The sequence below is a fragment of the Haliaeetus albicilla genome, chromosome 24 (assembly GCF_947461875.1).
Source record: "Haliaeetus albicilla chromosome 24, bHalAlb1.1, whole genome shotgun sequence".
Lineage (NCBI taxonomy): Eukaryota > Metazoa > Chordata > Aves > Accipitriformes > Accipitridae > Haliaeetus > Haliaeetus albicilla.
The window spans coordinates 24,969,205-24,992,396 of NC_091506.1; the positions used below are offsets into that span (position 1 = coordinate 24,969,205).

Genomic DNA, 23,192 nt, shown 5'->3' on the forward strand with positions numbered 1-23,192 from the left:
ATCTGTTCAGATCCTCTTTAATCAAAAATAAAATTAAGTTTTGTGCGCTATCTTTTGTCCCCTTCAGTAGTACACCTTGAGAAGATTCGGGGGGGGGGGGGGGGGGTGTGTGTTTGTTTGTTTGGGTTTTTTTTAAGTGAAACAAGTTGCTTTGATTTTAAGAAGGACAAGGGACTTTCTTAACTCTTGCAGCAAGCCTTGCACAGTGGACAGAACTCCAGGATTGCCATTGCTGGTCCCACAAACACATTGTGATGTGGCTCCTCCAGACCCCCACAAACACCCAGTAACTGCATCTCAGGCAGCAATAATCTGCTGTAATTTATTAAGTTGAGCTTCAACAGATGTTTAATCAGAGCTGAGGTTTATCATCAATAAATTTGTCATGCTCGCTTAGCTTTGCTTCTAATTAGGGATGCATAAACTCCTATTGCCTAATTTCAAACCTCCTTTGAACACACAGTTTAGAAGTTCGGCTTCTCTGAGAATTACTGCTTTATGTTTTTGGTATAATTCTTTTATAGGGTTTTGAGACAAAACTGAAGAAAAGAGTAACAAAAGAGTTGATCATAAGCATTACAAGAAAAGAAAGGAAAAAAGAGTGAAAGTGAAAAACAAAGGATTTGGATAACAGATGGAAAGGGAAGATGGAGGGCAGCAGGGAACATGACAAATGCATACCATGGCCTGTAAACTATTTCATCCCAGCTGAGCTTTTGTGCAGTCAGATGTGGAATTCCTCTATTTTAATGTACTACCCAGGTATGAGTGGTGGAGGAAGCAAAACGGGAAGAGGTGAGGATGTGTTTTTAGTCTGTGCACAGGATAAAAGACAAAGGGAAACTCAGATTTAAATTACAAAGGGTACCGAACATTTAATTCAATTTTGCTAACCCTCCAAACACAAATTTAATGTTCCTCCTGTCATTTAAGAGCTTTCCAAGCTGTGTTTAGGGCTGTCCACTTCTCATCTAAATGGAGGTACCCTGACAGTCAGGTCTTGTAGCATCTCACCCAGATAGGTCACAGAGCTCTGTGACAAGTGACCCGTTCTTAACTGTATTTCCAAATTGATCCCAGATTGACCCTTTGACTGAATTAGACAACATTTGAACTTCTGCCTGGGCTGAAGACAATGTATATCACCTGAAAACTGTAGAATTGTAGACTTGCAAAAGTCAGCTTAAATCCTGCACTATAAATAAAATATTGTTCATTTACATTGAACATGACAAACCTGGACCTTAGCTCAAGGAATTGCTAGGCTGACAGACAATGCTGCTACCCATGCACACCTTCCTTCAGCTCCAGCAGCTCTTAATCCAGCTCTAAGAAGCAGCTCTCCAGAAGACACCCATCCTGCCACTCTGGTCTGCCCTCAGGAGGTGCCTGCAGTTCCATGTGTCCAGTCCTTCCTCCTTTTTTTTTGTTTTTCCCTACAATCATTTAGAAAGAAACCTATCACTAGGTCAGCTCAATATCCATAAGCAATTCTCCAAGCCTTCTCCGTATTCTCTTCAACTTAAGGGCGGGGGGGAGGCAGTTGAAACCTACAGGGTGGGCCACGTAGCATAAATCTGCAGCTCCTTAAAATTAGCAGTCGTGAACAGACAAGCAACCCAATCTTTCCAACTGTGCAGACTGAACGAAATTCCTGAGCAAGGGTCCACTAATGAAAATGACCCATTCCCAATTTTCCCAAGATTAATGTTAGGACAGATTTCAAACACAGCTGCACTTGCCAACATATATACTGCAATGTCACTAACTGACCACGGATTTTATCAGGGGAACTCAGTCATTATATCAAGAATGTGCATAAATCCATGAGCTACACACACACACACACATCTATAAGCAGAATAGTTGCAAGACTTATTTTAAACATCTGCTAGGCAGATGATTCCCAGGTCTTCAGCATGAAATATCATTCCCCTTCACTTCTGTTCTACAGATTTTCTTGCCCTTTACTAGTTGTCCAGAGAGAGAGTAATAGGTTATATTGTATTAAAACAGACAAGGTAGACTAGGTTTATCAGGTGGGGGGGGTGTGGGGTGGGGTGGGGTGGTGTTGATTTATTTTTACTAAAAAATAAAACAAACAAAAATATTGGCACTGAATTTGAGATTTCAAAATTTCCCCATAAAACTAAGTTCTTCAGACTTTATACTGCTCATCAGAAAAGGCGATTTCAAAGAGCAAAAACCAGCACTGAGTGTTCAAGATTGCGAGGATATCCTGCAGTCTGCACTCTCCCAGCTCCAGCAGCGAAGCCAGCAGCCGGGGGGTGCCAGAGGTCACCCTGCCTGGTGGGTCTGCAGAGACCTCCATGGGTGCTGCCACCACCCCCTTGCATGCACCTTGGATGCTGAGCACATTTAAGTGCAAAGCATTTTGGAGGAATTATGTCAGGTGCCATGATTTGGTATTTTCCAACTGGGGCGGGGGAGGAATCCATCAGGAAATGCCCAGTTTTCACCTCATTCAATCCAGTACAATTCCCAAATCCTGGGACCATACCCCGATGTGACAGATTGAAAATGCCTCTGTTAAATGTCTGTGCACACTGTGGCTCCTTTAATCACCACGAATGGCATCAAGAGACAAGAATGTCAAGTGTCTGGGAGAAAGTCACTTGAACCGCTAATGCCTGGTCACAGCCACATAAAGCAAAAGTGCTTCACGGGACTGAGGGCCTCAAAGCAGACACTTTGCTGAGCAAGGCAAACCAGCTGCTTAATAAATAAAAAAGGAAATACAAATAAGTTACCTTGGAAAACAAGTAAGGCACAGCCGCGGATTTATGTTTTCCATTGGGAGAAGAAACATAGTTCGTGTGCTAGCTACTTAAGTTGTATTATTTCAAAGATAGTATCAATAAAATGTTAAACTAATCTTAAAGCTGTAAAGCCTCAAGTGAGGCACGTTACTTCCAAAATCGTGGTGTAATTAATCACATTGCTTAGGCACAGTACCTTATTAGTATCTTCAGCAGAGGGTAAAGAAAAAGACATGAAAAGAGCAAAAGCTGCAACAAAGCAAGCTATTCGGCGAGAGGGGGATTACTTCATATAAAATGATGCATTTTACTCACAAACCAGCCACCAACCCTTTTTACACATCTACAAGCCTGCCAAATACCACACCGTTTGAACTGGAACAGTTAGTGCGACCCATCTTGTACTTCCCTCTCTCTAATTATGAATTGCTTCTTAGGATGAACAGCAGTGAGAAACTGTTACACGTGTACAAAAGTATTGCCGAGATAAATATGGTACAACCGCGAAGCTGCAGATGTACACGCCTCCAGGCTCTGCCGCAGAGGGACCGAGCCCCACTTCTCTTATCACTTGCAAGCCTTCTGGTGCTCACCCCAAGTTCGGTATCTGATGTTGTGAGTCCAGGTTGATAAAAAACATCACCCAGAACCCTTTAAAACATACTATTTTAATGACTGAAGAAAAGAAATATTGCTACACCAAAATTTTCTGGCTCATTTTTCTACTCTGTTTTCTAGACACACAAAAATACACAAAGGAGATGTATGCTAACACCGGACTTTAATCCTCTGGTTTATCACACCATTGCTGTACAGTGAGTTCAGCTCTGCCTTGGTACAAAACAGAACAACCTTCCCTTGGTTTTACATCACAGCTTGGCTTGCACAGACAGGTATGTGTTCAAGAACATTTTGCATTGACAAAGCTGTGTCTGAACCATTTACATATTTGTAATTACTGTCAATGTTGTGGTAAAGCCTGCAAAGGCAACAGGACTCCATGCCACAAATGGATCACAAAAACACTCCCCTTCAGATGAGCTTAACAGTGTAAGAATACACTCCTCTGAGTGTCTTTGCTCCCACCATTAACCTCTCATTCAACAAGAGTATCATTTCTAACAACAGTTCATCGGAAGGCAATGATGATTGTGGTTTTATCTTCTGCACACTTTTGTTCAAAGCCTTTGTAAAAACATCTCCCCTCAATTTTTTTTTTCTTATGGGTACATACGAAAAGCCCAAATAGAGCATATAAGCATTTCTGATACACACACCCTTAAAATTTACAAGTACCATATGAAAACATTTTGGAAATAAAATGTTCTGAATTTTCCTCCTTTTCTAAATCAACAAAGGAATACAGAATTTTTAATGCAAGACCACTCATCTTTTCATCTTTAAGCATCAAGTGTCATCTGGTGGATTGACACAGAACTGCACGGAAACTAACCTTTCCTTAGAGCAGATTTTACTAGGGAAGTGAAAATAAACAAAGCTGAGATAATATTTACCTATGACCTCAGAGATGCAAATAATAGACATACAAACCTCTATCAGGTGCAGGTGTTTAGAAGAGGATGAGCCATAAGACTCTCATAACACATCTGGGGATTTGATGGACTTACCTCACTGAAAACCAGGAAACGAGTTATTTATGACCTACTGTCCAAAAGCTACTAAAAAGCATTCAGAAAGCTACTAAAAAACTGTATGTCTCCAGCAAAGACATAAAAGAAGTTGTAGTCAAATTACTTTTTTTTTCTTTAAAATGCAATCTGAGATCTATAAGTAACTATCTGAATCTGGAACTAGAGCTTTAAAGGAAAACAGTCACCTTTCATGATATGTCGCACTGTTTTCCCTCATAGTGGGGGGGGGGGGGGGGGGAAAGATTAAAAAAATCAGGCCAACAAGCATGCTGCAATTCTTTAACTAAAAGAACAAATACTTAACTAGAAACCAAACTTCCTATTTCTTTCTGTGCCTTTTCAAAACACATTCTGGTCTTCTCTCTCTAAACCAGTATTAACTACGTCTGACATCACGATTTAAAAAAATATACAGCTCCTTTCTTATCACTGAAGAGAAGTAAAAGACCGAGCCAAGAAGAGAAAGTACAACAAACTCCTAACAAAGCTACAGAGAAAAAAAAAAAACCTGAAAAAAAAAGCCTTTGTGAGGACCACCACCAAAAGATGGTGGTTCTATCCGTTTTAATGCTTCAACTCTAAAAGTAACTCCCCCACAAGGAATGTATGACTTTAAAGACATTGATTTTGAAATACTTTATTTAGCAAACTTGATAAGCAAACCATGGGGCAGATATCTTTGGGAAACACTCAAGTTTTTAGAAAGAAGAAGAGTGTTAATCAAGTTACAAGGTAGAAGAATCAGCAGTATCTTCCTGGCCTTTCAAACAATTTCATCACTTGCTGTGGAAGATCATGGCTATTGATGGCACTAAAGCAACCTTTAACTGTTTGAAACCACTGCAAAATCTGACTGCCGGAGAAGGCAACCCAGCCTCCACAACATGGCTCTGTTCGTCAACATCTACAGAAGTTACACTCCATCAAGTTCAAGTATTACTCCAAAGTTAACTTTAGCAAAGTACACCTTTTGGATGCAGAATCAATCCACTCTCCGATGCTCCTTTCCTGTGTGGGATCAAAGGTTTGGACAGAGAGTACTGGCCAAGACTCAATTTAAGCCTTGGAGCACGGCCCCACCAAGCCGGCTGTCCAACTCCGCTGTGCAAGGTTTCAGCAGGGCTGACGATGGATGTGTCACCATCCCCATTTTAGTTCTGGCCAGAGAGGTCCTTTGAAGCCAGTCTCCCAACTGGCCTCACCCTTCTGTGTTTTGGTTTGTAGCTCAGCACAGTCTCAGAGCATATGACCTGGACTCCCTTCAGAGGAAATGAAATTAGAAGAGGCATTCAATGAGTGCATCTAGCACAAAACAGCAGCTAACAGGCATTCGGTCCACAGGGCCTACCTAAAAAAAGGTAAAAGCCCTTCAAACACACACAGGGCAGATGTAGGGACCTCAGCGACAAGCCTCCTTCCATAGATCCACTTCTATAGGTTGCATTTATTGCTGATGAAAAATAGCTTATGTTGGCTATGCGTACCTTTCTTTGGTATTTTTAACCTAAAAGTAAATGTTTTACTTAAGCAAAACCTACTGCTAAACTTTAAAAACTAAGAATACATCCTAACAGGGACAATACCAACTGGAACTGCTTCCCACTCCTGAATCAGGAACAAAAATGCTCCAAGAATTGTTTATATGTCTCCCCTACTAGCCAAATCCAGTCTTCCCCCAAACCTGACACAAGAGAGAAGCCAACCACTGCAGTGTTTTTTTTAAACAAAGTCCAGGCTGTTCAGGAGGAGGCGAGAACAAGCTTCTCAGCAGGATTTCTAACAGGCAGCACCCACTGGAAAAACGTTTTGTTAGGGACTGCTCACCTCTGCATCCCAAGTCATAGCTGCTGTTGGTAGATCCGATGCCATGGATCTGATCCATCTGGCTGCAAGGGAGACTATGTGTTTACACACCCTGCATCAAGTTGAAATCTTAAGGTTATCCAGAACACCAACAGCCCCAGTTCTTCGTGCAAAGAGCTGCCTTGCTGGTAACAAGCTGTCCTAGATCTGACCCAAACTTTTGGGCAGCCTTAAAGCTGAACCTCCCAAGTCCAGCTGTGTTTTCCAGTCAGTTCAAATAACCTAATCCTCTTTTTTTCAGACTCCAAATAAAGTCCTCAACTGCCCCAGATGAGGTAAGGAGGAGACAAAAAGCTTCAGCAGATCAGAGCAAACAAAGTCAATCCTCTTCTCAACTTTCTCAATAGCTGTCAGAAGTCCAACTGAGCTGACAAAGACCAAAAAGCATTACCTCAAGGCTCAATTCAAAGGTAACTGATTCACAGTCAGATTAAAGTGCAAGTACTGTATACTAACATCTGAAGGTTCAGTTGTTTAAATTAGACAGTGTAAGTCAGTACTTCAAACAGGACAAGTTTCTGGTTCTCCTGATTAAAAACTGTCAAAGCAACTAAGTGCAAAACATGGTCTAACTGCAGAAAAAGCTGAAAGAGTAGTCACTCAAGCAGCATCTTACCTCCCAGTAACCTCTTAATTCCATGCCCAGTTGTTTTGGGTGAAATCTAAAAATACAGAAGGTAACTAAGGAGGTTAAAATATTTATTAAAAAAAAAAGGCAATAATAATCAGTACACTGCCCCATGCATGTACCCCCCTGGTGCTCCAAGGTGAAGATATGGTCTTGTTATTAGTCCTAGGAGGATCAAAAGCTCCTAACTCTGCATATATGATAAGAGGAGCCCTCCTCCATGAACTGCAGTGCAGCCACGGTGCCAGAATCAAGTTGTGTTACGGCTCAAGGCACCAGAATGTCTTAACGCAGCGCCAAGTAAAGCCACTTCAATGCAGTGTCTTCATACCCCATTAGGGATTACAAACCCTATGTTTAGGGGCATGGAAAGAAGCTGAGAGATTTATGAGAATTAGCATGGCTATATCTAGTTTCCTACAACACCCACTTTTTCCAGTAGAGGAGATCGGTGGTCTTCTGAAAACTCAATTAAATGCCAGTTTATTCAATACAAACAGACGTAACTCCACCATGGCATCAGCTTCCCGCTAAAGAAGTCTTCTCCTGACATACATCTTACAGATTCCTTAAATACACATCTTCCTAGTGTTGGCTTTATTGTTGGTGCCAAGTATGCTGTCTGCCAGCACAGTAGTAACTCAGGCTTGCCATGTGGCGGGGTGGGGGGGAAGCATTCCTACCAATATTAACAACTAGGAGTTTCCTGCAACGTCAGCGGAGCACCGGTGAACAGCTGCAGAAATGCAGAAAATGCTTTTCTTCTCTTAGACTTATTAGCCATTATAAGATGCCAAGACAAACTCTGCTACCACTGTGACTCCCTGCAAGACACCCAGAATTGCTGCAGAGGAGCCAACAGGTTAGAGTGTTCCCCATTGAACATGATCATTGCAAAGCTCCTTTCTTTGACAGAACCCCAATCCCCCCACTTTTCAGCATCCAGCATCTTACTTTTCCTTATGCCCTCATAAGTATATATGTAACCCCCTGTGCCACTGATCACAAAACATCTTATATTCACCACAAGAATGACAGATACCTTTGACTGCTGCAATTTCTCCTCATCTCCCAAGTTCAAAGAAATCTAGTCTTTCTAGATGTGCCCATGTTCTTCATAAGCAGAACCGCAAATGGTGCCTCTTCCAACTAATTTCCATTGTAATGAACTCATCCCCATCTGACAAAGAGGAAAATGAAGGGGGGGAAAAAAAAAAAAGTTTTGTTCCTACTTTTATTTTCCCATTGGAACAGAGGGGTGTAGCAGACAGTAAACATTTGTCCCTGTCATTTCCTGCTCTTATTCACCAAAGTCCGTCACACCACCAAAACGATAAAACATGTATTAAACCTGTAATTAGAGAGTGGAAAAGATAGTAGAAAAACAACTTATAATAGCCTGGTTTTTTTCCTAATGTTATTGATATGTTGAAAAAAATCATTAATTGTTAAGCACCCTAGATCTTAAACAGTGACATTACTTTACAAGCTGTATGCTCAAACACTTTTAAAAATAATCTAAGGATTACCCAACATTTGAACATGAAGGAGAGAAAACCCATGCCATGACTTGCAGGGAACTCATTTGGTTCAGATCTCTGAGCATACTTATGACCTAAACCTGAGAAAAATAAATTGCAATAATAAAAAATAATACCAATTTTCTTACAAAGCTGGATATAATTGCAAGGGAATATACTGAATCCCCATGAACTCACAAGAATCCTTTTTCTCCGTGACAAGACACTGGTAAATATTTTATCTTCTGTTCTATTGGGTCTGCTTAGTATTGTAGGCTGCCTACAGCACTAAAAATGGGAGTATCAGTGCTTGTTTTTGAAGCGTCATTCCCAAACCCATGAAACCAAACATGACTGTGCAGAGAGCAGAAAGCATTTCACTGTTTATAATAATCCTGGCTACATTATATAAGACTATGGCATGCCCTAGCTTACAAACATTGCAAGCCCACTTTTAATAGTGGGTTAGCCAACCTGAATTCAGAAGATCATGTTCCTTTTCTAGCAGCAAATCCATCCAAGGATCTGGCAACATATAATGCAAACTAGAGCTGAGCTCATATTGCCAAGGATCTGCTGTTTGCCTCAACTGGGACGGAGGTATTTCATCGTGTATAACGGATGATGTTATCTTTGAAGGCCTTCTTAAAAAACACCCCCCCCAAAAAAACCCAAACCAAACCAAACCAAAACAACAAAACCCCAAAAAACCCCACTACTTGTAACAAAGATTTTGCTATCTTGCCAGCCAGCAGACCCTCAGCTACCCCGGCCATACCTCAGCCTAGTTCACATGTTCAGCCCCAAAGAGCCAGGTCCTGACTACCTACCAGTTGGTTTAGCAGAGCTTAAAGAGCGCTCCTAAATTTGCAGACTAGCAAAAGGAAACAATTCAAATTTAAACACATATAGTTATTTTTACACGGTCAGTATGACAGAAGTTGAGGAAAGGAAGAAACTGTAAGTGTTCCAATTAACCTTCTGGAAAAGTTACTGCCCTGGGAATGGATTCGGAAGCAGGTCTGCCTGATGGAGTGTGAATCTGCTGGTTTGGACCAAATATTTAGAAGACAAGTGTCAGCACTGAAAAACAGCCCGGAAGGAAGGAAGTCATATTCCTGATGGCTCTCAAGAAGGGATTGTGCTGCAATTAATATGAAAAAAAACCCCAAAACAAAACTACAAAACCCAAACCAAGAACCACACGAGATTTAACTTCAATAGTCAACAAAAACTGAAAATGCATTTAACTTGATTTTAGCCCTTATATTTGGACTACATGGAGAACAGATTTAATGGGTGGGCCTGAAGAGAAAGCAGCAACACTGATCCATTTAGACCAGCTCCAAATAAGAGACCAGATACGTCAATATATTTACTTAATATGCTACATATTTCAGCCAGGGCACAGCACCAAATACTGTCACTATCTAAGTTCTACAAACACTTCTAAGCTCTCTAAAATTCTGCTTGTAGAAATCTACAGCTGAGTCTATGCTACAAACCCTACATAAATCAGACTTTATCGTGACTGCCATTAAATAAACGTAAAAATAACAATGCAGAAAAAATACAGACTTCCAGTTTTTGTTGATTTTTTGTTTAAACAAACTAGCTCAAATCCTGCAATTGTGAGATCCAGCATGGAGCTCTTAAAAATACATTTAATGTATTTTTAAGAGAGGAGGGGAAAAAAAAAAAAAAAAAAAAGATCAGACACTACAGTATAATCAATACCAGCAAGTTTAAATGAAGTTTCTACACACCATTTTGAATAGGCCAGCTGCATACAGGGAGTGGGGACAAATTCAGAGTCAGTTGAAGAGTCAGCTAAAGACATGGCAACCAAAAATCATCACTAAAACCCAAAACCAGTAAAAGAGCCAAAACAAGAAAGCCTAACAATCTACATCTAGTTTCCTAACCTAGAAAAATCAAACCTCTTCACTAAATACAGTCCTTATGAAGAAAAATCTTGTGAACTACATTTCTTTTATTCTGGACATAATATACAGCATTAATTCCACATTCATTCAACAGACACATTTCCATGAGTCTATTACCCAGCTGTAACACCACCTAAAAATACATATAATAAAGAAGCATCATTTTAAGCAGAACTCTGCATATAAATCTAATATTTTCAGTCCAGGCTCCCTTTTGGATATGCATTTTTCAAACAGATTCCCTTTCTCTAGGAACCTCTAGGCATGTAATATGGCTGATCGACTCTAGTCCTGTGCTGTTCATCCACTGACATTGTAAGACATCCAAGAAGAATCAACACCCATGCAAAGTATTGCCTACTCGGGCTGTTCAGACAAGGCTTTGTCTTGCTCCATCCACTGTTAATCCTTTTAAGTGTGACCTCCCCTCAATATCTGGCAGCAGCAGTGCCAGGGGTAAAAATGTAAACTTCCTTTGGCTCATGTCTTTTAACACCAAAGTTGCTGAAAAACTAAAAACCAGAGCACTCGGCATACTCTGCTTCTAAGTGAAATAAATGACAGTCTTCTCTTTTGCATCATTATGCCAGACTGAAGAATAACAATTTTGATTTTAAGGTCTGCCATGTGCCTTTTCAGCAAGGGGACACCACTGCAGTCACGATCATCAACTTAAAAAAACCCAAACTTAAACCACCACCAGATCTTCAAGTCTTAAAAAAAAACAAACAACAAACAAAACCAAAATGGAAGTTACAGAATCAAGTCACATTTGAACTGCTCCCCTTTCATAGCTGCGCTCCCTTTGAAAATCCTAACCAACATTTTAAAAAGAAAAACTTCAATTACTTTCCACAAAAAAGTATTTTAAGGTCTTCAGTCCAAATGATGATTTTGCAATATTTTTAGAAACTAAGGCACATGATGTTTAGACATCTTTTAACACATTTCAAAAGATGGATCAATATGAGATATTGATTTACTAATCAAATGGATATTAGATAAACCCTCGCCTTTTTTTTTTTTCCCCACTACCTGGCGAAATAAAAACAAATAATCAGTTTTCAGTGCAAAGCACCTCCTTGGTAGGGTGCCTGAAGGATTCCCTATAGGATGCACAGTTCTAGGGAATGACAATGATGATCAATTTCCTTTTTTATCATATCACCACACCCAGAATTCCGCAAGCTACACCCAGAGTCTACATGCTCAAAAGTTTGATTTAATACATAAGATTGGTTTTTTCCATCGCAAGGTAGAGGAACATGAATTTGGGGGAAAAAAAAACCAACGGGAAACAGCAGCACAATTACGCAGTTATAAAAACTGCGTGCACATGATCTATCTAAACCTCAAGGTTTTGGATTTAAAACCAGAAGTTTCAGAGGGCTGAAAGTACAAAAGTGCATTTTTGCAATCTGGCCACCAGAAGGATCTGAAGATCATTGCTAAATTAGCCTATAACTGTAGCAAAACTCAGTTTTTATTAATTTTTATTACAGACTGTCAGCCAAGCAGGTGCCACAATAGAAGCACATCTTGGAAAGAGATGACGTCAGGAATATCCTGAAGGTACCACAGAACTGCAAGATGTCAGGAGAGGTGAGAGACCAAGAACAGTGAGAAATGGAAAAAGCAATTGGGAGGCTGATGCTGAGCCTCAGCGGTAGCACACAAGGGTTCCTCAGTCATCCTGGTGTGGGACAAACAGGTGACCAGGACTCAATAGGAGTTTGAGGTTCATCCAATGAAGCTGATAGAATAAATCAGGAGACGGGATAATCTAATGTGTTTGGCAGATTTGGAATATACTCTTAGCAGCTGATGCCTGCATGGCTGGGAGACCCAAGCAATGCAGGTGCAAAACCAGATGTAGTGGAAATCAAATAGCCAAGTTTAAAACCTGTGCTCTCAAGGTTTAAGATCTTTAAGGGCATTTCACCAAGCCATTCCCAAATTACAGGCACCACCTACAGGTCCTGGGCTTCTGACTGCCCATCGAACAGAAAACAAAGGATCACCCGGTGGAGGCTCTGCTGCCATAGATAATCATTAAGCAAGATCCTGCTCAGTTTTCAAAAGCGGTTTTGTTTGAAACCTAATTTAACAAGGAGGGAGGAGAGAAAAGGGAGCATCAAAATGGTGCACACTGTGCTCCAGCTGGAGGCAACTTATCTGCAGGTTTCTTGCTGCTTTGGGAGAGTCAGCTTAAATGCAAAATGCAACATTTTGCCTGTGCACACAGCAGAATGGCTAAACATCCCCCACCTCCCTCAGTTTATTGTCAAAATACAATGTTTTAACATTGTGAACATACAAGTAAAACAGTGGCACCACTCTATATATTTATGCAACAATTAGAAATGAATTTTTTTTTTTTATAATATGTACTAAATCTGTTACCAGCCATAAGAAAATTTCTATTTCAGTGGAGGCCATGAGTTCTGTGAGTTTATGAACACTCCTGCTTTAAGACACAACCCAATTTTTAAACAATTGGGCGTGGGGCGAAGACTGGGGAAGGAAAAAAAACCAACCAACCTATTTCTTTGTGCCAGCTATTCCATAACCATTTGCTACAAAGTTTTTCATGGCTGAAGCAGCGGCTGTGGCCACAGCAGAGCTTGAACCCTGGACTAGACGGACAATTAACACCACAGTTCCTTTACCCTCAAAATTCGCTTCCACAGTTTCTTTGTCCTAACAAGAGGATTAGCAATTTTTAAAATAACTTTTGGACTTGCATGGTCTGGGAAATACAAAAAAACCCTTAGACTATCCTTTCAAGTGAATAAGTAAAGCATCTGTTCTGCATTCCAAGTGAAGCAACTTTTTCTGCTGCGCAACCATCAAAATCAAGCAGCCGTAACTCAGACCAACAACCCAATACCAACAACTCCAGGCAGTGTGGATGAGACAGGCTTTTTTTATGATTTTTTAAAAATTTTACTATTTTGAGTAAAACTTACTCTTCTCTAGCTGTGAACACTTGCACCTCCATTAGAGAGCACCCCCTAGGAATGGCAAGGCAAGACATGTACTTGCTCGAGTTGAAAAAAATTTTAAGAAATTAATTCCTGAACTGCATAATAACTAGGGGGGATTGTTCCCCCCAACTTTGATATTTGGCTCTGCACTTTTACAGCTGAGAAACAGGCTGTAAGGATTTCAATAGCAATTAGTAAAACAGATCCAGGAGGGCTCAGCAAGCAGCACTGTTTGTTCCTCCATGGGAAACTTCAGCCCCAGTGAACGACTCCAGCAGCCGTGGGAGCAATGCATGGAGGTGGCACACCTGGCTCCAACAGGAAATTGGAACGTCTGAGATTTTCCTCCAGGCAAAATTCATCCACCCCCAATCTGGGGCTTTGCAGATATTCAACAAACAGGGAAAAAAGGGGGAAAAAAATCAAGTAGAAAAAACATATATACTACTTTAATGCAAACTGTAACAGTTCCAACATGTAGCTATACGCTATTACAGCCTGGGGGCTAGACCTTTAATCAGCATAAGTTATTGTAGATTCAGCCACGGCTCCAGCAGAACTGTGTCAACCAACAGTACAAATTTAGCTGCAGGGGCACAACCCCTTTTTCTGTCAAATTTAAGAGGGAACACAATCCACAGTTTGCACTGGCTTTTGCGTTCAGGTCTCCTACGCGAGCGCGTGCTCTCCCGCGCTCCCAGCAGCTTGCCATCAGCAAGACTGCAGCTGCACCATTTAGCCCCAGGGCCAGACCACTAGTGTGGGGCTCCAAACATAGCCCCGAGCAGTGCGTCAGAGGCGGCCGGGGAGAGGAAGCTACATCGGTGTTCAGCCTCTGCTGAGAGCCGTCATGAGAAACCTGCCTATTTCTCCCACAAATGGTGTGAGAACGGAGTTTACTGTCATCCTCTTTCTTTCCCAGAAACGGTGCAGCCAGCACAGGGCACGCTGTTGGATGACAATGGTAAAATCTAGAAAGTAAAAACACAAGAGGCTGAGATCTGGTGGTGGTTTCGTCCATTGGTTTTGAGGGAGATCACTCCCTCCTTTGCCTTGTTCAGATTTCTGTTGTTCTGTACGCTGCAGAACCTTTCCTTTATTTCTGCAGTGTCCACAGCTTAATTTCAAACAGTGTTTTGCACAGGTTTCCTCTTTTACAAGTTTCAGATTTCTTAACTAATTTTGACTTTAAAACCCTCTTTCTTCAAAATCTCATCCTACACCTTTCAATGTTTTTTGCATTGTACTCACTGCTTATTCCTTTTCTTCCATCTCAGTCTTCCCTTCTACTGCTCCATTCACTTCAGTTTTTACACAAACATTTTTATTCAGCATTTTGAAGACGTGGGTGAAATTCAAATCACAAGCACCCATCATATGCACAGGGCCAGTGGCAGGAAATACGGTATCTCTGCAAATCTCATTCTGGAATACAGCAATGTTTGTGGAGCGATAACCAAAATACACTGAACAGGTGATTCCTACCAAACATGGTAAAACCATATTTGAAGGCTTCTTCAGGCTTCCTTTCCCTGCTCCTTCCCCAGCCCCAATGTCTGGTACAGTAACTTTCACCCTGTTCCAACCTCAAGGCCCAAAATGATTGCTGAAGTAGCAAGAATCTCATGAATGTAAATATTTGCTCAGGGTTAAGTTACCAAGAGAGAATTTCTGCTCAGAGCCTGCAAGCTCAAAAAGAAAGAATAAAAAGAGGCCAAAAGTTTAAGAAAACTAGAGCCCAGTGTTAAATTCCTTCATTACAGTCAGATACCTGCCTGCTTTTCAGAAGTCTTAAAATAAACAGGAGAAATGTCTGATATCCAAGTGATATTTAGATGTCTCCCTGCCTTCCAAAAAATACTGGTACTACTGGGCTCCTTGGACTTTTAGAAATCAGATTCTTTAATATGAAGGCTAGTAGCCTCCAAAAATCTCCATCTGGATTGTCACAATGACATGTACAGATGTGTATGCTGCATGCAGACACTGTACCCAAACACTCCATCCAAAGGATAGAGGTTGGGCTTCCAGTAACAGGCTGACATCTAACCAGAGTCCAAAGTGTCAGCGTTTTAGCCTTTCACATTAATTAAACAGCTGAATGAGTACCATCAATTAACAGTAGAGGTAGCTACACTTAAAGCAGTGGCTCTGTATACTTCAGCAACAGAATATCCAAAAGGCTTGAAGAGAGAAAAATGGTAAATATAATGCAAAATTGATTCATTCAGCAGTCCAGCATAAAAATATTATCTCCTTGAATCTTCATTAAGCCAAAGAATTTCTAAGCAGCATCATCAAATCGATCTCTGAAGAAGTTCAAGAACCAGAATTATCTTTCAAAAGGCGATGCTTCAGCATTTTAACATATAATTTCACTAATATAATTATTCATGGCCATACTGAAATTCATGAGGACCTACAATGTTTAGCAGTTCCTCACCTCTCACAGCAGTTGCCAGTGGTCTGCTTCGTCCCTCTCTGTTAACACCTTGAAGATTCTGTCATCCCAAGAGATGCCTTTTCCTACTACTAACAACAGATTTGAAGACCATGAATTGTACATTACTCCGTTCACTGTTTGATGACAGCTTCTTACCCAACGTCAGGAGCTTGCTTCAGAACAGCAATCAATACTTCCAAGATTTTTAAGAATTTAAGCATTTAAGACACAAAAGTTGGTAACGCTTGACACATTTCTTCCAGACAAAAAAGCTCCTTCTTCCAGGCTATTACTGCCCAACACAAGCACAGAGTGGGACTCATGAAGGTCCATCTGACCAGCCTCTCAGGGATGCCATGTGACAGTAAGCCCAGACTTCCCAGTCCCACCACCAATGCACATTACATCATTCAGGCAGTACCAAGTGTCTTAAAGCAGAAGAAAAATCCCATGTTAGCACTTCTGCAACTTTTTTATGCTGACAGTTGACTGTCAAAGAGCCATGGGTTTTTGGAGGTCATAACTGAAACACTAATCATACTAAGAGGGAGAGAAGAAAGACAGAGGGACAAAAGTATTCTGACGATATCTGAAGGGTTATTCTGACAGCACAGCTCCGAGGTAGGAACCTTGACCCTCTGTTAATGGAGGTTCAGGAGGTGACGAGTTGATGAAATCACCTTTCCCAGCCTCCCAAGGACCCTGCAGGGAATCCTGCATGAGATGACTGAGGTTATACTATGTAAACAACCTCCTCTCCCCAACCTGCCTGCACAATTCCCCACGCAGCCCTCCCACAGCATGGGAGGCTTTCTGTCCCACACCAGGATCTATGCCTTGCCAAATAATAAGAAAAGTGCAACCCAGAAAACAGGGAAGCAGGCAATACCAATAAACTCTGAAATACAATTGCATTTCGCAGAAAGACAAAAATAGCAACAAAAGTCAGTGACACCAGAAGAAAAAGTAGGGAGAATAGAGTTTTGAGAGGTAGCAGTCAGGGACCACAGAGGCAACATGCTTTAAATAATGCCATTTAAACTCAGTAACTTAACCATGAGAAGCCAGGTCACAACTGCACACCCTAGGTATTTCTCATAGAAGTACATGGTGACTACTGCCAGAAAAAGTAATGGCCATACCATTGAGGGAATGGAGATGAACATCAGGCTGTCTATCGCTCCATTAGCACTGCAGGAGACGACACCATGTATTAGCACTTCTTCTCTGCGCTGGCTGGTATAGCATTTGCCCAGTATCAAGGTAAAGCAAACACACAGTACTTTAGTACCAGAAACTCCTAATGACAGCCAGTACAGATACAGTGAAAAGCCACAAAACGTGAAATAAAATTCAAAGACCCATAAAATTTTAAGACATTGCAAAGTGTAAAATGCAAACATAGTTATAGTAAACCTCGCTTTTAGGAGATGGCTGGGGAATGGGAGGGGGAGAGTAGAGGGAGGGGCAAAAAGTTTCACTGGAAGCACTTTCCAGTGTACCTCTACTATTGTTCCACCAACAAAGGCCTTCTCAAATTTCACTACTCGTAACGTCCAAACCAGCCAGAGTTTCATGCGGTGACTGACTGCCTTCCAATTACCGTATGCTCCAGAGAATGCAACACTGATCTGCAAACATCTATTCCCAATTTCACGTGGATTTTCACAGTGGAGGTCTGGGGTCCTGTGCTCAGGGGAACCAGGCTCGGTGCTCAGTGGGGAGTTCAAAGGGGTTGGCACAGGACAAGAAAATGAGAGACCGGAGAGCTGCTGGTGGGTACACAGCATGGCTTGAGAGCTGCCACATCGTGGAAAGAACTAGCTGAGGAGTTCAATGATACTCCCTCATAATTTCTCTCTCCTCTCTCTCACTTGTACCTTAGTCCACCTTATCTCAGGCTATCTCAAATTCTCTGTTTCCACATCTGAAAAATATATGAAGTTATTTTTTTACTTAAAAGGAACTTTCAACTAGTTCAGAGAATTCGTAACAAGAGACATTTTTTGCAAATGGTATCAATATTCATCTTTATGTAAGAATTGTAAACCAAGGTCTCTCAAGTGAAACATTCATTTTCACATTAAAATTTGAAAATGTTGACAAAAATGAACACTGCAGTAGTTATTACTACTTTTAATCTGCCACACTATTTTGTCCACTCAGACAAATTAACATCTACACAATCAACAGTTCAAATCTCTCACACAGTATCTGTATCCAGTCCTGGGAACTAGAAGTATTTATTACTTAGGTTTTATCAGCCACTTCTTTCAAATAGTTTCAAATTCTTTGAGTTTTCAGTATTTAGTAAATGAAAAATGTTTACAAAACAGCTTGAAGAAGAAAAATAATCTTACTCAAAAGCATTTTACAAGTTTATAACTTTAGTAGAAACCGGTGTATGGTCCAAGAGGAAACAAAGCATTCATCACATCATTGTTGCATTTACTCTCTGCCCTTTCAATTCTCATACAGACCACTTGGTCACACTCACCAACCAAAGCAGGACCATTTGCACCAATATTACTGATGTCCAATAATCTTAACAAGATCCCTAAAACAAAAAAAGGTACAAACAACTTGGAAAAAAAAAATCCATTCATTATTATTGAGTTGGCTCTGTGGTAACAGACAAGCTTCAGTCAGGAACATCCACTGTCCATTGAGCTGGACACCTTACAGACACATGGGAAGACAAAGCTGTTCCAAAAGACCTCCTACAACAGTCAGTTGTTCGTTTTGCATTGAAAACCAGTGGGAAGCACATGGATTTGAGATAGCATTGCAGAGGGCACTGGTACCCAAATCACCCCATCTCACACACCTTGTTTGAGAACAAGGCTGCCCCAGAACCAAACCACATAGCAACCTGACCAGGGAGCTCAGACTATAAAACTTGGGATGCTTTGAAAATCCCAGCCACAAAGCTTGTCTTGAAAACACTGCAATGCAAACAACGCGCAAGTAAAAAATCTCCACCTTGGATTCCGACTTCCCAAGTCTTTCCCTCCCGGTGTCCCAGGGTCTTGACAACCCACTTCCACTGCTGCTGACCTAAGATGGTCTTCCTCATTCTGGATCATGCTACAGAAGCTCATCCCACACAAAAAGCCACGAGGACCATAACCACTCTATTTTGATTCCACTATTTTTATTGGTTTGAACAAAACATCCTCTCTTGAGATACCTCAAGACCAAACAAGCTCTGAAGTCCCGACCTCCTTGCACATTATCACCTCAGTCGACATTTGGAGCTTGGGGGACATCCACAAGAACTCCACGGGTCAGTATTTCCCGTGGCATTACTACACCTCACTCGATTTCCTTAAGAAAAGGGCAACCTAGCATCAACCCCCTGTCTTTCTTCCCCATCTCTGTGGAAGATACCTGACAGGGCTTGCATCTGCACATTTGGAAAGAGGCAGAGCTCCTCTGGGAAGAGAGTCCTGGCTTCATTTTCAGCAAGAGTTTTAGACATACATTTAAATGCAAGGAGCTGCACCAAAGGGGACTGGACAATGGCAATTCCAGCTCCATTCAAGAACGATTCAAGCCAGGACTACACAAGCAGGACACATTTGATCAAAGTCACAACAGCAAGCAAGCTTAGCCTCTACAGACTTCTGTTAGATCACCACTCTAGGTGCCGTAAGGATGAAAACAGAAATAACTCACTGAAGACAACCAGTGCCAACGAAACTACATATTCACGCGTACGGTGGGATATGTACAGCACCTATCCACAAGCATCTAACGTGACAGCCCCAGCTCCTTCTATAACTAATGGAGAGAGAGGCTGCTAACACAGTTATTCCTGCTCCTGCAGACTCCAATCCACGTGGGAGAATCTGTCTCCAAACTTAATGTACTGAAGAGTGGTACCTGAGTAGTTCCGGAGGTGCCAGAAGTCAGATTGTCTGAATATGCCTGGATCCAGGGCGGATGGGGAACCTCAGGAGGTCTGCAACTCACCATAATATTTCTTGGGTTGATCCAGCCTTCACCTACCCAAGAAGCAGGGCAGAGAACTTCCATTTTTTAAAAATAAGGATTTATTTCTTCAAACAAAGGAATTCCTTTAAACTTAATTTCATTTTTATCAATTTTTTCTAGCTTTATTAATTTTAGGAGATATACAATATAAAGAACTGGGTCATAAATGAACTAAATCAGGAACAAAACCAGCTTGCTTATTTCAGGGTATGATTTTATAAACACAGCTCTGCTAGTTTGAATATGAACTGTAGAACTAAAACATCCTAATAGCATTGTGAAAACTAGCCTCCTATTAAAAATAAAGTTATTCTAAAGAATGCAAGAATCCTTTTATCAATGTATTTGTCACCATACATATCCCATTTACATTCTGCATACTTCTCTGCTTGGACAACAAAACCAATTCTGGTCATTAACAATCGCCAATAGTCTCTTCCACTCTTTGGTGCTGCTGCGTATCAGGCACTGCAAGAAGTGGTTAGTCCCAGATTCCTTTAAATTGTAGAGCCGTTTTCCTTTGTGTTAAAATTCCCTAAAGCTTGCAAGGGAACTAAGGTAGAGCATATCCCTTTAACATAGTTCAACCACTCTTAATATTTGGAATGGAAAATGTGACTTAGGTACTGAGGTTTAAAAAACAGCTACGATGTATGCAGCCAATTTTCTAAACATGAATCTCATAAGGTTTTTTAGGGCTTTTTTTTCTTTCTTTCTTTTTTTTGCATGAGAATGTAGGGCTTGCAAGAAACAGCCAGCTAAATGCAACAGACCATTATGGCTCAGAGGTTTCCAATTTGCAACTAGAAATGGTTTACATTATAAGTACTAACAGCTCCAAAAGGTATTTAAAAAGGAGAAAGTGGAGAAAAACTTAGCATTTCCTAAGTGCCTAAATATGGATTGGCAGAAAATAAATTCGATCTATGCAGTTAATAATAGTCTTACTAAAATAAGTGTTTAACAGAACTGGTTTTATGTGGTTTTAGGAGAACTAAAAATGTATTTACACAGCTAGTACTATATTTACTCAAACACGCAATCTCTGAGCATTGTCGGCCGTGCAGGGACAAGGCTCTCCGAGGTGCCTGCAGACAACCACCAAGTCCGCAGGGGAAGCACCGCGCTGTAACTGCCCGCAGCCAACGCTTCGCCTGCACGAAGGTGGAAGACCAGGGCAGCAGCGTTTGCCAGCCCCAGCTGAAGCGCTCAGGCCTCGGGAGGGCCGGTCTGGACCCCGCTGACAATGCCTGAGAAACACACCAGCCCGCTCAAGGGGGTAGGGAAAAGGAAAAAAAAAAGAGAACACCCCCCCCCCAGAGCTGAGCGTCGCCCCGGATCTGTCCGGGCTGCTCTCGCGGGGGGCAGCCCGACCCCCGCGGCCCCGCCGCTCCGCTCCGGCGGGCCGTGCCGCCGCCGCCGCGCCCGGCTCCCCGCGGCGGGGCGAGGGCGGGCGGGGAGGAGCGGGCAGAGGAGGGCCCTGGCGCCGGGCGCAGCCGCCGGGACCGCGCGGGGCAGCGCCCGCCGACCGGCGAGGGCAGGGGGAGCGCGGCGCCCGGGCGGGCCGCGCTGCCCCTCCGGCCCTCGCACACCTGGAGCGGGGCCGGCCCCGGGACCGGCCTCCCGCCGCAGAGACCCCGCGGATCACCGCCCCGCCGGCACCCCCGCCCGGGCTCCCCGCGGCCCCCGGTCGCCCCCAGCCTCCGCTGAGGAGAAAACTTGGCGGGCGGGCGGGCGAGCGCGGAGCGCGCACGGAAACCTCTCCCCGGGGGCGCGGGGCGGGGGGGGGCGGCCAGGGGCAGCAGGCGTGCCGCCGCCGGGGCAGCCCCCCGGGCGGGCAGCGGGGCCCGGCGCGGCGCGGTGGGGCGCAGCCTTACCCTCCGGCTCCATCTGCTCCCGCCGCCGCGCTCCGGCGCTCGCCGAACTGCCGCGAGTTGGGCCGGGCGGCGCGCCGGGCTGAGCGGTTACAAAGGCGGCCGCCGAGCGAGGGGGGTGGGTTTCCTCTCCCTCCCACTGCAGCTGCATCGCGCCATGAGGCGCCGCGAGCGGGACGAGGCGCCCCCAAAGGCGGCGGAGGCGGGAGGCGCTCCCGCCGCCCCTCGGCCCCGCGCCGCCCGCCCCGGCTCGGCTCGGCCCGGCCCAGGCGGCCAGCGGGACCCGCCCGGAGGGACCGCGCCGGCTGCCGGGGGACCAGGTGCCGCTCCCGGCCCGGGGGGCGGCGGCGGGGGGCAGGGGAGGAGAGCACCCGCCCGGCCTAGCACTTTGTTACGGCCGGGAGGCGGGGGCCGCGCTGCAGGCCGCGGTGGCGGGGAGGGGAAGACCCCCCCCCCCTTCCCCTTCCCTGCCTCCTTCCCGCCCGGCCTGCCGAGCGGCTCCGGGGAAAGCAACGGCCACCGCTTGCGTGGCCCCCGCTTGCGTGGCCCCCGGGGACAGCGCTGCGAGGGGGGGCTCCCGCTGCGCCGAAAAAGCCCCGTGCTGACGGAGGGCCGCGTCCCGCTCGCCTCAGGCAAACCGCGTGGGTTCCACCGGAGGCCTGGCTCGCTGGACGCAGCCGGCGGGGAGAAACAGGCCCGCGGGGACACCGGCCTGCACCACAGGGGGGGCTCTCCCTGTTTCGTTGGTCAAGGACGGGGAGGCGTCCCCCGGGCAAAGCCCGAAATCACGTCAAAAGCAACAGAAAGGGAGGCTTCAAAAGGCTAAAAGCTCCCACGCCAGCTGTCGCCTTTGGAGCCAGAAGCTCCTGGGTGCAGCTGCTGGGGGTGGCTGTAGGGCACGTGGCGAGGCCCAGCTGAGACCGCGTGTCCCAGGGCCGTGGATGGCCGCTCCCCAGAGCGGCCTCCTGTCCTCCTTGACGTAGACAAGAGAGCAAGTCAGATGCAAGGCTCGTTGTTTGGTCCCCTCAGGCAACCAACCTCGCCCCCCCTCCCAGAAACCCACCCCAAGCCACAAGGTCTTTCAGGGCTTCTTGAAAAGTCAGACCAGGAGGTGCCCCCCGACTCCCTGCTCCGTGCCTCGGACAGGCAGCAGGACTCGCCGGGAGCAACCGCAGCTGAGCCGAAGGGCGATGCTCTCCGTGTCGGGCGGCAGCCGTTGACGCGGCACTGGTGAAGTGCTCCTTCCGCAGAGGGTGTGCTGCAGCCAAGGTAGAACCCTGCCTTTTCAGGCAAGGTACATGTTTAAAGGAGAGCTTTCTGAGAGTTAAGATCTTCGGTTCCTCATCACAAGGAATAAATAATACTGAGCAAAACAAATGTATTAAGCTTAAAAGTGTGTATCAAGCAATCTAGCTCTGGAAGAACAAAACTGTGTAAAACTGTCTTCACAAAGGCATTTATCTTCAGGAAAAGATGCAAACCACTAAATTCAAAAGTTAACTA

General features: G+C 43.9%; 1 protein-coding gene across 1 annotated transcript in view; it reads right to left on the reverse strand.

Annotated features, from left to right (window-relative positions):
• The window catches only part of FGD3 (FYVE, RhoGEF and PH domain containing 3), a 115,588-nt gene extending 93,554 nt beyond the window's left edge, over nt 1-22,034 (reverse strand). The window contains exon 1 of the mRNA XM_069769893.1: nt 21,693-22,034. Coding sequence (XP_069625994.1) covers nt 21,693-21,840 — 148 coding nt within the window. The 5' untranslated portion in view covers nt 21,841-22,034. The remainder of the gene's footprint in view (nt 1-21,692) is intronic.
• Between the last annotated feature and the right edge of the window lie 1,158 nt (nt 22,035-23,192).